General features: G+C 42.5%; 1 protein-coding gene across 2 annotated transcripts in view; it reads right to left on the bottom strand.

Annotated features, from left to right (window-relative positions):
- The window catches only part of SEMA4G (semaphorin 4G), a 234,376-nt gene that overhangs the window by 149,469 nt on the left and 72,593 nt on the right, over positions 1-12,314 (bottom strand). For both annotated transcript variants that reach the window (XM_073555779.1, XM_073555780.1), the window contains exon 2: positions 11,441-11,639. In XM_073555779.1, the coding sequence (XP_073411880.1) occupies positions 11,441-11,558 (118 nt within the window). In that variant the 5' untranslated portion in view covers positions 11,559-11,639. The remainder of the gene's footprint in view (positions 1-11,440; positions 11,640-12,314) is intronic.

Below are 12,314 nucleotides of genomic sequence, written 5' to 3'. Positions count from 1 at the left end.
CAATTGTGCTTTTTTTCTTCTTCCGCAAAACGCCTGTGGAGACACGGCTGTTAGCGGATGCCCTGGTCCGCTAGCCGAAACCGCATTGACCGGGGATCATCCCACCGAACACGCCCTCTCCTTTCCATGTGGGCGTAATACTATTCAGACAACACAGGGTGAGGGTAAAACAGCATGGCAATACTTTATTGAACCACAAAACAGGCAATTAACACATAAAACAGCCCCAGAAAAATACCCAAGAAGGTGCAAATTACAGAGCATCACCTTTCCGCTGACTCGCCAGGATAAGAGCAGTTGTTACTTTGCAGCTTCCAGGGCCGACTTCCCCACCTGTGGCACGCACACAGAGAGGAGGTAACCACAAGCTTACAAAGATGACAGTCCATTGAGGTACAAGGCCAGTTGACCAGAAGGTCACAACCTGGCTTCTCTGAACATCTCCATGGAGCCAAATAACTGTTGGGTCCCATTCCTGGCTTTCCCAAACGTATCCATGGGGGCTCAGGTGACCGGTGGGTCCAAATCCTTACCACCTCAAACGTATCCATAGTTCAGTGATGGTCAATGGAGCAGATGTGTTCTTTCAGCTGGGGCAGTTGTCCCCTAAGGTGGCATCCTGTAGAATGACAAATCTGTGTCCCTTGTGATGGAGCCATGATGTCTGCTGCCTTGCAAAGAGTCTCTGGTTCTTTGGATGTCTGGATGCCTTGGTTGAACCTCTGTTACAGAGGCGCATAAATCCTCTTTTTATAGTTAACAACTGTCCTTCAAGCCAGCATCCAGAGATAAAGGGCAAAAATGGTGATGAGATCAACTTGCATTGGCTTATAAGAACAAAAGTCTGTTTAGGGCTTATCTTAAGTGACAGCAAAGGATTTGATATGCTGAAATCCAACATGTCCTATCATTCCTTTCCCTGACATCTACCACTAGGGAGAATCAGGATACCCCAATACACATTAGATGGCAGGCCCCATCCTTGTATGGATTAGGAGTAGGTCATGGGCTGTCTTATGACCATATCAAAGTTCAGTTCCACGTCTATGTGGTCACTAATCAGCTGAGAGCAACTCAGAAAAAGATAGATGAGAGTTACAAACTCTCTGCCATAAGAGCTGACTGACTGATTATCAATTAACTCATGCTGCGGCCAGCAATAGACAGGTTAACAAAGGCTTTAGAAAGCAAACAGTGGAAATATTTAATATAAGCCAATTGAAAAAAAATATTTGTAGCCTAATATGTATGCATTTAAAGTAAATATCCTGGCACCAGTTACTAAATATCTGACTCCTGTTCAGGCTGTCCACTTCATAACACCAGAAGGAAGTAGAGATGCAACAGATCTCCAGTCTGGGAGATGGAAGAAGCGCCTAAAGACGATGTCATCCCCTGAGGAAGAAGTTTGAGACTTCGAAACGCGTTGGGAAAATAAAAGTATACAAGTACACAATCTGGAAAGGAGTCGTTTTGTCTAGCAGCGCACGTTTAAATCCGAAAATTGTTTCTTTGATATCTGATGATCTATGGTCACGGCGTGGCCATTTGGATGTGCAGCAGCTTTGACCTCTATTCCTTTATGCCTCTAACTCTCCTGCTATTGGTGAGTATAATAGCTTGAACTGTATCTCTTTTACCTGGGTAAGACCCTATTGCGCTCTTTCTCTTTTAGTTTTAACCACTAAAGACGATTTAAGAAGTTCTGCCTCTTATAACTTTATCATTGTGCTTGTATTAATATAGTTTTCATGCACATGGGCAACTACTCGAGCCTATAAATAGTAACATAGTAACATAGTAACATAGTTATTAAGGTTGAAGGGAGACTTTAAGTCCATCTAGTTCAACCCATATCCTATCCTAACTTGCCCTAACATGTTGATCCAGAGGAAGGCAAAAAAAACCCATGTGGCAACAGTAAGCTTCACATTGGGGAAAAAAATTCCTTCCCGACTCCACATACAGCAATCAGACTAGCTCCCTGGATCAACGCAATATTAAGGAGACTAGTGTATATACCCTGTAATATTATACTTTTCAAGAAAGGCATCCAGTCCCTTCTTAAATTTTAGTAATGAATCACTCATTACAACATCATATGGCAGAGAGTTCCATAGTCTCACTGCTCTTACAGTAAAGAATCCGCGTCTGTGAGTATGCTTAAACCTTCTTTCCTCCAGACGTAGAGGATGCCCCCTTGTCCCCGTCACAGGTCTAAGAGTAAAAAGATCATTAGAAAGATTTTTGTATTGTCCCCGCATATATTTATACATTGTAATAAGATCACCCCTAAGCCTTCGATTCTCCAAACTAAATAACCCCAAGTGTAATAACCAGTCTTGGTATTGCAGACCCCCTAGTTCCCTAATAACCTTGGTCGCTCTTCTCTGCACCCGCTCCAGTTCAGCTATGTCTTTCTTATACACCGGAGACCAGAACTGTACACAGTATTCTAAGTGTTGTCGCACTAGTGACTTATATAGAGGTAAAATTATGTTCTCCTCATGAGCATCTATGCCTCTTTTAATGCATCCCATTATTTTATTTGCCTTTGCAGCAGCTGCTTGACTCTGGCCACTAAATGTGAGTTTGTCGTCCACCCATACACCCAGGTCTTTTACAGTGACTGTTTTGCCCAGTGTTTTACAATTAAGCACATAATTATACAACTTGTTCGTTCTACCCAAGTGCATGACCTTACATTTTTCCCAATTAAAGCTCATTTGCCATTTATCAGCCCAAGCTTCTAGTTTACATAAATCCTCCTGTAATATAAAATTGTCCTCCTCTGTATTAATTACCCTGCAGAGTTTAGTGTCATCTGCAAATATTGAAATTCTACTCTCTATGCCCCCTACAAGGTCATTAATAAATATGTTAAAAAGAAGCGGGCCCAAAACTGACCCTTGTGGTACCCCACTGCTAACCGTGACCCAGTCCGAGTGTGCTCCATTAATAACCACCCTTTGTTTCCTATCCCTGAGCCAGCTCTTAACCCACCTACACATATTTTCCCCTATCCCCATTGTTCTCATTTTATGTATCAACCTTTTGTGTGGCACCGTATCAAAAGCTTTTGAAAAGTCCATGTACACCACGTCCACTGCATTCCCTTGGTCCAGTCCGGAACTTACCTCTTCATAAAAGCTTATCAGATTAGTCTGACAGGAACGGTCTCTTGTAAACCCATGTTGATATTGGGTCATAAGGTTATTCTTCTCCAGATACTCCAGTATAGTATCTCTTAGAAAACCCTCCAGGATTTTACCCACAGTTGAGGTTAAACTTACTGGCCTATAATTTCCAAGTTCAGTTTTTGTCCCCTTTTTGAATATTGGCACCACATTTGCTATACGCCAGTCCTGTGGTACAGACCCTGTTATTATGGAATCTTTAAAGATTAAAAATAGTGGTCTATCTATGACTGTGCTTAATTCCTGCAGTACTCGGGGGTGTATCCCATCCGGGCCCGGGGAAATGTCAATTTTAGTGATTTGTAGACGCCGCCGTACTTCCTGCTGGGTTAAGCAGGTGACATTTAATGGAGAATTTTTATCCCTGATCATGTTATCCGTCATGGGATTTTCTTGTGTAAATACTGTTGAAAAAAAGTCATTTAGCATATTGGCTTTTTCCTCATCCTCATCCACCATTTCACCCAGACTATTTTTAAGGGGACCAACACTATCATTTTTTAGCTTCTTACTATTTATGTAGTTGAAGAATATTTTGGGATTATTTTTACTTTCTCTGGCAATGAGTCTCTCTGTCTCAATCTTTGCTGTCTTGATTTGCTTTTTACAGAATTGATTTAATCTTCTGTATTTAGTTAATGCCTCATCACTACCTACTTGCTTTAATTCTCTAAATGCTTTATTTTTATCTCTTATTGCGCCCCTTACAGCTCTATTTAGCCATAGTGGTTTCCTCCTATTTCTCGCATGTTTATTCCCATACGGTATATATTATGCACAGGTCCTATTCAGGATGCTAATAAACGTCTCCCATTTTCTTTGTGTATTTTTATGTCTAAGGATATCATCCCAGTTAATTGCACCAAGATCATCTCTCATCCGTTGGAAATTTGCCTTCCTGAAGTTTAGTGTCCTTGTAACCCCTCTACTACACATCTTATTAAAGGATACATGAAAACTTATTAATTTGTGATCACTATTACCCAAGTGACCCTCAACCCTTACATTTGATATGCGGTCTGGCCTGTTGGTTAATATTAGGTCTAGCAGTGCCCCCCCTCTTGTTGGGTCCTGAACCAGTTGTGAAAGGTAATTGTCTCTCATCGTTGTCAGAAACCTATTACCTTTGCTGGAACTGCAGGTTTCGGTTCCCCAATGTATTTCAGGGTAGTTGAAGTCCCCCATAATAATGACTTCTCCTTGAGTCGCTGCTTCATCTATTTGCTTTATGAGGATATTCTCTGTTGCTTCCATTATTTTTGGAGATTTATAACAAACCCCTATCAGTAATTTATTATTTTTCCCCCCTCCCCTTATCTCTACCCACAGGGACTCTACATTTTCATTAGATTCATATATATTATCACGAAGGATGGGTTTTAAGGATGATTTTACATATAAACACACACCTCCCCCTCGCTTATTTGTACGGTCATTTCTGAACAGACTATAGCCCTGTAAATTAACAGCCCAGTCATGGCTCTCGTCCAGCCATGTCTCAGATATCCCCACCATGTCATAATTATGTTCCAACAACATTAACTCCAATTCCTCCATTTTGTTGGCGAGACTTCTGGCATTAGTATACATGCACTTTATGTATCTCTCTGTACCTCTATTCTTTCTTAAATTATTAACTGTTCTAACCCCACCCCCCATGCCACCTCCACCCCCAATGTCATTATTTGTGCCCAGGTCACTATCTGCACTGTCTTCCCCTCCTATAAAAGGAATACCCTCCCCCCCCGTCCCTAGTTTAAACACTCCTCCAACCTTCTAGCCATTTTCTCCCCCAGCACAGCTGCACCCTCCCCATTGAGGTGCAGCCCGTCCCTAGCGTAGAACCTGTAGCCAACTGAGAAGTCGGCCCAGTTCTGCAGGAACCCAAACCCCTCCTTCCTACACCAATTCCTGAGCCACTTATTAACCTCCCTAATCTCCCGTCGCCTCTCTGGCGTGGCACGTGGTACAGGAAGTATTTCCGAAAATACCACCTTGGAGGTCCTTGCTTTAAGCTTACAGCCTAATTCCCTGAAATCATCTTTAAGGACCTTCCACCTACCTCTAACTTTGTCATTTGTGCCAATGTGCACCATGACCGCTGGATCCTCTCCAGCCCCTCCCAGTAATCTGTCAACCCGATCAGCGATGTGTCGGACTCGAGCGCCAGGTAGGCAGCACACCGTTCGACGATCCCTGTCTTTGTGACAGATTGCCCTATCTGTTCCCCTAATAATTGAGTCTCCCACTACCAGAACCTGTCTGGCCTGCCCTGCTCTCCTATTTCCCCCCTTACTGGAGCAGACACTCCTCCGGCTTTCAGAGGACATGCCTTGCTGCAGCAGTGCTACTCCTGCACTAACACTCCCCTCATCTGCCAACTAATTGGGGTGTGCCAGATCAGGACTAGCCTCCCTGGTGCTCTTCCCTCTACCCCGCCTTCTAACTGTCACCCAGCTAGCTGCTTCATTGTCCTGCAGCTCCAACCTAGCATCCCCCCCTCATCTATCCCATTGAGTGTCTGCTCAGTGAGCAGAAGACTGCTCTCCATATTGTCTATGGATCTCAGTGTTGCCAGCTGCACATTTAGATCCAGTATCTGGGCTTCCAAATGCACAACGTGCTCACATCTCGCACAGCAGTATGCACCCTCGACCGGCTGTTCAAGGATTTCATACATGCTCTGTTTGTAATACAACCGCCAAGTGGTATTGTCATACGGATGTAGAGCACAGATTAGACTCGCTACTCGTCATATATTCTAAAAGCGGAGATATACCCATAGCAGTGAAAGCAGCACGCTGCAGAAGCATCCAGGAAAAAGCCATCACAATATTGTAACTCACCTTGACAGCTTTATACTGAAAGATAATTATACTGCTGAGGAGTCTGATATCACTGAAGAGAAGGCGTTTGTGTACCTGGGGTTCATGCTGCACATCATCACTACACACGGATAAGGCTATATGGGACACTCAGCATTTATTCACATTGACAATTTATTTCCCAAGAATTGCAGCCAAGCCTTATTGAAAAGCAGGTTTTTTTTTTCCGACAAGCATTTTTTTTTAATCAGAGATGCATATGCTAATTTGTTTTATAGAGATGCCCAAAGGAAAAAGCATGAAAGAAAAAAAGGCATAGAAAATGCAGCAAAAGAATAAAAGATCTCCACAAAGAACATGAATGGTTTAGAAGGTGTTTTACGAGACCGGTGTGGAGTAGAGGACACTGCGTGTAGTTTCATCACCGAAAAGAAGAAACGTCACAAGAACAGAAGTGTGGTTGGATTGGGGAGGACAGCTCAGGCCTTCCTCTCTATGTGACGCTTTTCTGTCGTTGCACCTTCAGGGCAAGGGCCAATATCTATTTCAGATCAGAGTCAGACTTAAAGGATTGCCCCATTTTTTGCAACGCTGGCCTTTTCTAAGGATAGGTTACCAATATCAGATTGGTGGGGTTCTGGCTCCTGACACCCATATTGGTCACCTGCTGTGGCCAGATGTTAGCAGTTTCGGAGCTGAACAGTAGAACTTCCTCAACTGTGTAGTAGCTGCTGCCAGGTCCTGCAGAAGCACCCCTAATTATTCAAATAGCCACGGATATGCAGTACCGAGCCGTCACCACTAGACAGCGTAATGCTCAACTCTGCAACTAGAGTTGAGCGACTTTGGTCGGATCGGGTTTCATGAAACAAAATTTGTTTCAGATGAAACTGGTCCAACTAGGGCAAAAAAAAGTTGGAGTTTCGTCCGAAACCCGACCCCAAAGCAAGTCAATGGGGAATAAAAGTCGCCATTGAGCGGATGACATTCATTCACTCAATGCCGACTTTTATTCCCCATTGACTTGCATTGGGGTCGGGTTTCAGACGAAACTCCGACTTTTTTTTGCCCTAGTCGGACCAGTTTCATCTGAAACAAATTTTGTTTCATGAAACCCGATCCGACCAAAGTCGCCCAACTCTATCTGCTACTGCTAACGTCAGGGCACCTGAGCAGCTGATCTATGGGGGTGCCTGACCCCCACTGATCTAATCCACAGACTATCCGTAAAATATGCCATTAATATAACATTTGTGGAGCAATCCTTTAAATTACAATGGCACATTAACATGGTCAAATTCTGACAAGGAAGCCACCATGGTTATTGCATGATTGAAATGCTACAAAATGAGTAACATTCTAAATCTTCCTTCTAGATTCGTTTTCAACTAGACCGATCTGCCTTTTGATAGTTTAGCCAATTATTTTCCCTAAAAAACTGGAAAATGCCCAACAATTTGCAAAATCGGTAGATAAAGAAGATGAAAGCAATTGGTAGGAGTCAAGGTTAGACACATCAGCTTTGTTTACATGGAAGAAAAAGCTCAGCAGAAAATAAACTAATGATTGGTACATATTCAAGGACAGTCAGAATCTCTGGGGAATATTCCTTCTGCCAATCTGTGCAGGTGACGAGGAATCATCCCTTCATGACTATAATAAAGGTACGAGCCCACTGATGTTCACAACTATCCGCCAGCCACGTAGCAAAAAAGGGAAAAATGATCAGGCTGGATTACAGGATTGCATGGTGTCTTGCTGGCACAGGCCACTTGATGCAAAATCACTAGTGATGAGCAATCGTGCTGGGATAAGGTGTTATCTGAGCATGCTTGTGTAGTAATATAATACAAAATCTCAATGGCAAGAATCATAATAAAGGTAGTAGTAGGAACAATACCACCATCACCACCTAGCATTAGCAGCAGGAAAACTCCATCAACCATATAAACACGGAGAAAGAAAGGAGTCTATATCCATATTGTAAAATCACCTCACTATTTTATTAGATAAATAATATCACACATTTAAGACAGAAAGATAGTACAAAGTCATGGCAGAGTAAAAATATGAGAGACCAAGGTGCAACACTAGTGCAGTATTCCAAACAATAGGGTATTTAGTTATGTATATTGCCAGTGCTTACAATATATACAAGGCCTCACAAAACAAGAAAAGGTGGAGGCGTGATAAACCCTCAATGAGGTGTGCAAATAACCTAGTGATCCCTCCCCTATCTGTCAGTAGGTTGTAACCCCAATCACTGTCTCTTACCCATGGCTGTCAGAAAGATCTGTACGCTGTGTCCCGACACGCGTTTCGCGAGGGCTTCTTCCGGGGGCCAAACGCGCGTCGGGGCACAGCGTGCAGATCTTTCCGACAGCCATGGGTAAGAGACAGTGATTGGGGTTACAACCTACTGACAGATGGGGAGGGATCACTAGGTTATTTGCACACCTCAATGAGGGTTTATCACGCCTCCACCCTTTCTTGTTTTGTGAGGCCTTGTATATATTGTAAGCACTGGCAATATACATAACTAAATACCCTATTGTCTGGAATACTGCACTAGTGTTGCACCTTGGTCTCTCATATTTTTACTCTGCCATGACTTTGTACTATCTTTCTGTCTTAAATGTGTGATATTATTTATCTAATAAAATAGTGAGGTGATTTTACAATATGGATATAGACTCCTTTCTTTCTGCGTGTTTATATTGTGTAGTAACCGAGTGACTTTGGCGTGCTCAAATAATATGTTCCAGTCCCCGCGGCTGCATGTGTGGTGGCTGTCAAACAGCCGCGAGACAGGCAGCCGCAGGAATCGAAAATATTATTCGAGCACGCTTAAGTGATACGGTTATCACCCGAGCATGCTCATATAACGCCTTAAACAAACACGTTCGCTCATCTAAAAAATAATCACCGGTTTCCTATAGGAAAAAAAAAAATTGCACTTCATCTAGCCTAGCGATGGCTGCAAAATAAATTCCAACAAGGCTAGATTTTTTGTGTCGGGTAATCAAGTCATTTACTGTTGCAGAGGTCCCACAATTTGAGAGCAACCGGAAACCTCAGAGTAGCAATGACCTGAAATTTCCTTCCTTTTTGAAAATCTAAAAAATTCTTTCAGCCATCCTATTCTGATATTTCTTGGTTCTTCTAGTCTGTGATGTGGGGATACAGTGATAGAATACTCGGCAGCTTTACCAACCGGGACTATTTAAAAGTTCGGCAACAAGTTTTGTGAAAGAGTGTAATGTAAGTTATATTGACAGCCTCCCAGGTTTAAATTGAAACAAATGTAACTAAGAAACAAACAGAAAAACAGGAGTGTTGGGGTTATCTTTGTAACAGAAAAAGTGGCACTTTTTTTTTTTTTTTTTACACAAGTAAGAATTTTCATAAAAGGGTTTAAAAAAAAAAAGTAAAAGTCTACAGCTTCTCTACAGATCTGTGTGCCTCTTTGGTAATGCATTATAAGCTCACTATGTAGTCGGATCATGCCTTGCTATCTATCTGACCTTTATTTTTTTTTTAAAGGGAATGTATCCTATCAGCAGGTTTTTGCTATGTAACAGGAGAGCAGCATGATGTAGGGGCTGAGACTCAGTTTTCTTGCTATGTAACCCTGTCCACACCACTGAATGGCAGCTTTCTCTGTGCATTGACAGAATTGATGATGGTGGCGAGGTTGGACCAGGAGGCACGAGACACCTAGTCCTGTAGTGATAAACTTCTGTTCACAAAACTTTAATTTTATTGGATCAGCAACACATGACCTAGTAAGTGACACATAGCAGGAATCAGGATCTCAGCCACTACATTACGCTGCGCTCAGAATATATAGCAATAAAAAACTACTGACAGATTCCCTTTAAAACATACTAAACGTATGTTAGTAAAAAGAGAAGAGTAGATCAAGGAAATTAGGATTATGGGATCAGACTACAAAAATGTTTGTAGTCTGTTATCACGACGACATATAAGGAGCTGCATATAAAAAACAATCTGAGATTTTAATTTATGACTCCGTAAAGCGGGCTTCCTTTTTCAATTTAGATGCATTGCAATCTTAAAACAAAAAAAAACCCTCAAGCCTTTAGAGCGGATATGTCAGCAGACGTGACGATACAAACTGCAAAAATTATTAGTTACGGTAGACCAAATGAGGGTGGTGTAAATGTTAAAGGGGTTGTCCACTACTTTAAATTGACCCCCCAATGTATCTCCCGGGCCCCTAATGAATTTTGTAAATACCTCATGTTGCCTATACTGCCTGTGAGTGGCGCTATCGCTGGCCACTCACAGGCAGCACGTGACCCCGGCTGCAGTCGGCTCTTGCGTCCGCTGACGTCCCGACAAGTGCTGGCAGCAGCCGGGGGTCTCTCTTCCTCCTTCCGTGCTGGCTGCCAGGCTGCGGGCGGGTTTAACCCCCCACGTCACACCTGGCATCCACCGCGTGCCCATTCATTGAGAAAGCACGCGGTGGATGCTGGGTGTGACGCGGGGGGGTAACCCCGCCCACAACCCAGTGGCCACCACGGGGACCCATCGCTGAGTCACGCCTCACTTGTTGTGACGTCAGTGCTGGGTCACGTGCTGCCTGTGAGTGGCCACAGATACTGCCTGTGAGCGGTGCTATAGGCAACATAAGGTATTAAGGTATTCACAAAATTCATTAGGGGCCCCGATGGGATACATTCGGGGGTTAATATAAAGTAGTGGACAACCCCTTTAAAAATCAATGTCAGAAAATGATCATACAGGATCGAATTGTCATTCTACCTGATAATAAAATAAGCAATAAGTTGGGGGGAAAAAAAAATTATACAGCCACAATGACGTGAACCTTCAATGTAAACACACCAGCCTCATCGGGTCTAAGACATCTATTAAATTATGCACAGTATGCATTTAGTATTGCGATCCTCTTTAGGAATTTCTATGACAGAGAATAGAAAAAGAAATAAATGTAGCATCCTTTTTAAAGCTCCAACCTGTTTCCAGATTTATCAGTAGCCATAATTACACATCTCCCCCAGGAGAAGACTAAGCCAAGTCTTTAACACATCATTAGCATGTTGGTAGAGACTTGGAGGAAATGATCTGCGCTCCTTGCATCATCATCATCATCATGGCTCCTTTCTGCCAGTCATCTACATAAAGAAGCTAATCATCATTAACAGCAACAATTCATCCTCCGCAAACACAAAATGCCGCTACCAGCGAGCGACGCCGCTCCATTGCTCATTAACCAGTCAATAGTGTCTGATGGATGAGACTGATAGCAGCCCATGTATTATGAGCACGCCAGCTGGCTGACCGGCCAGGAAACACAATGCCACGATTCCACGGTTTCACCGCTTAAACGGTTCTCAAAACACCAAAAGAGAAGTTCAATAAACACAGCATTACCGTTATAGGTCACCGTGATCCTGGGAGTCGCATCCAAATCTGCAGTCGACCTCTCCGACAGATATCCAATAGTTATTGCACAAAACGCCAAGAAGTAGCAAGCCACGCGTTTCTTCATCTTCTCTCACAAAATCCCTGTATTCAGTGTTCAAAGCTGGAAAGATTTAAGAAGCTGCAGCTCCGCGCCGGTAATTTCATCCTGAAAGATGAAAACATCTGTATGAGAATCCGAGGTTATTCTGCAGTAATTCATCTTATTCCTTATTAGCATCAACCTGGAAAATGTGAACATATGGTATAAAAAATATATAAATTAAAAAAATAAAATAAAATATAGTTTTATAAAAAAAAACCTAGAGAATTAAAATGTAATTGACACATGGGTAAAATTGGACGTAAGGTTCTACTGGATTGTAGCTCATGAAATCATCAGAAAATTATCTATGGTTTAAATCACTTTTTATTACTTTTTTTTACTTTGGAAATTATTTAATTTTCTATATCACACTCTTTACTAAAAGGTAATCTGTCAGCAGGTTTATATGTAATCTGAGCATAGCATGATGCAGGGGCAGAGACACAATTCTAGAGATGCATCATATCCTGGGCTGCTATTTGCAATTTCAATAAAATCAGTGTTTTATCAGACACCCTACACTCATCACTGTCCCCAATCTCCTCTTTTTCATGTCCTGATCTGGCTGTTCATCACTACAATGACACTCTTAGAAGCACCCTTGACCAAGTAGCACCCCTCACTCTCAGAACTTCCAAACACAGAGTAAAACAGCCCTGGCTCACATAGCAATCTCAACTTCTCCAGCGATGCTTTAGGCGTGCTGAACGCCGATGGAGAAAAACCTGCACACCAGAA

The sequence above is a fragment of the Dendrobates tinctorius genome, unplaced genomic scaffold, assembly GCF_039654945.1.
Source record: "Dendrobates tinctorius isolate UK_male_01 unplaced genomic scaffold, ASM3965494v1 ptg000230l, whole genome shotgun sequence".
Classification (NCBI taxonomy): domain Eukaryota; kingdom Metazoa; phylum Chordata; class Amphibia; order Anura; family Dendrobatidae; genus Dendrobates; species Dendrobates tinctorius.
Note: the sequence above shows the minus strand (reverse complement) of the source record. Positions and strands in the feature narration are given on the sequence as shown.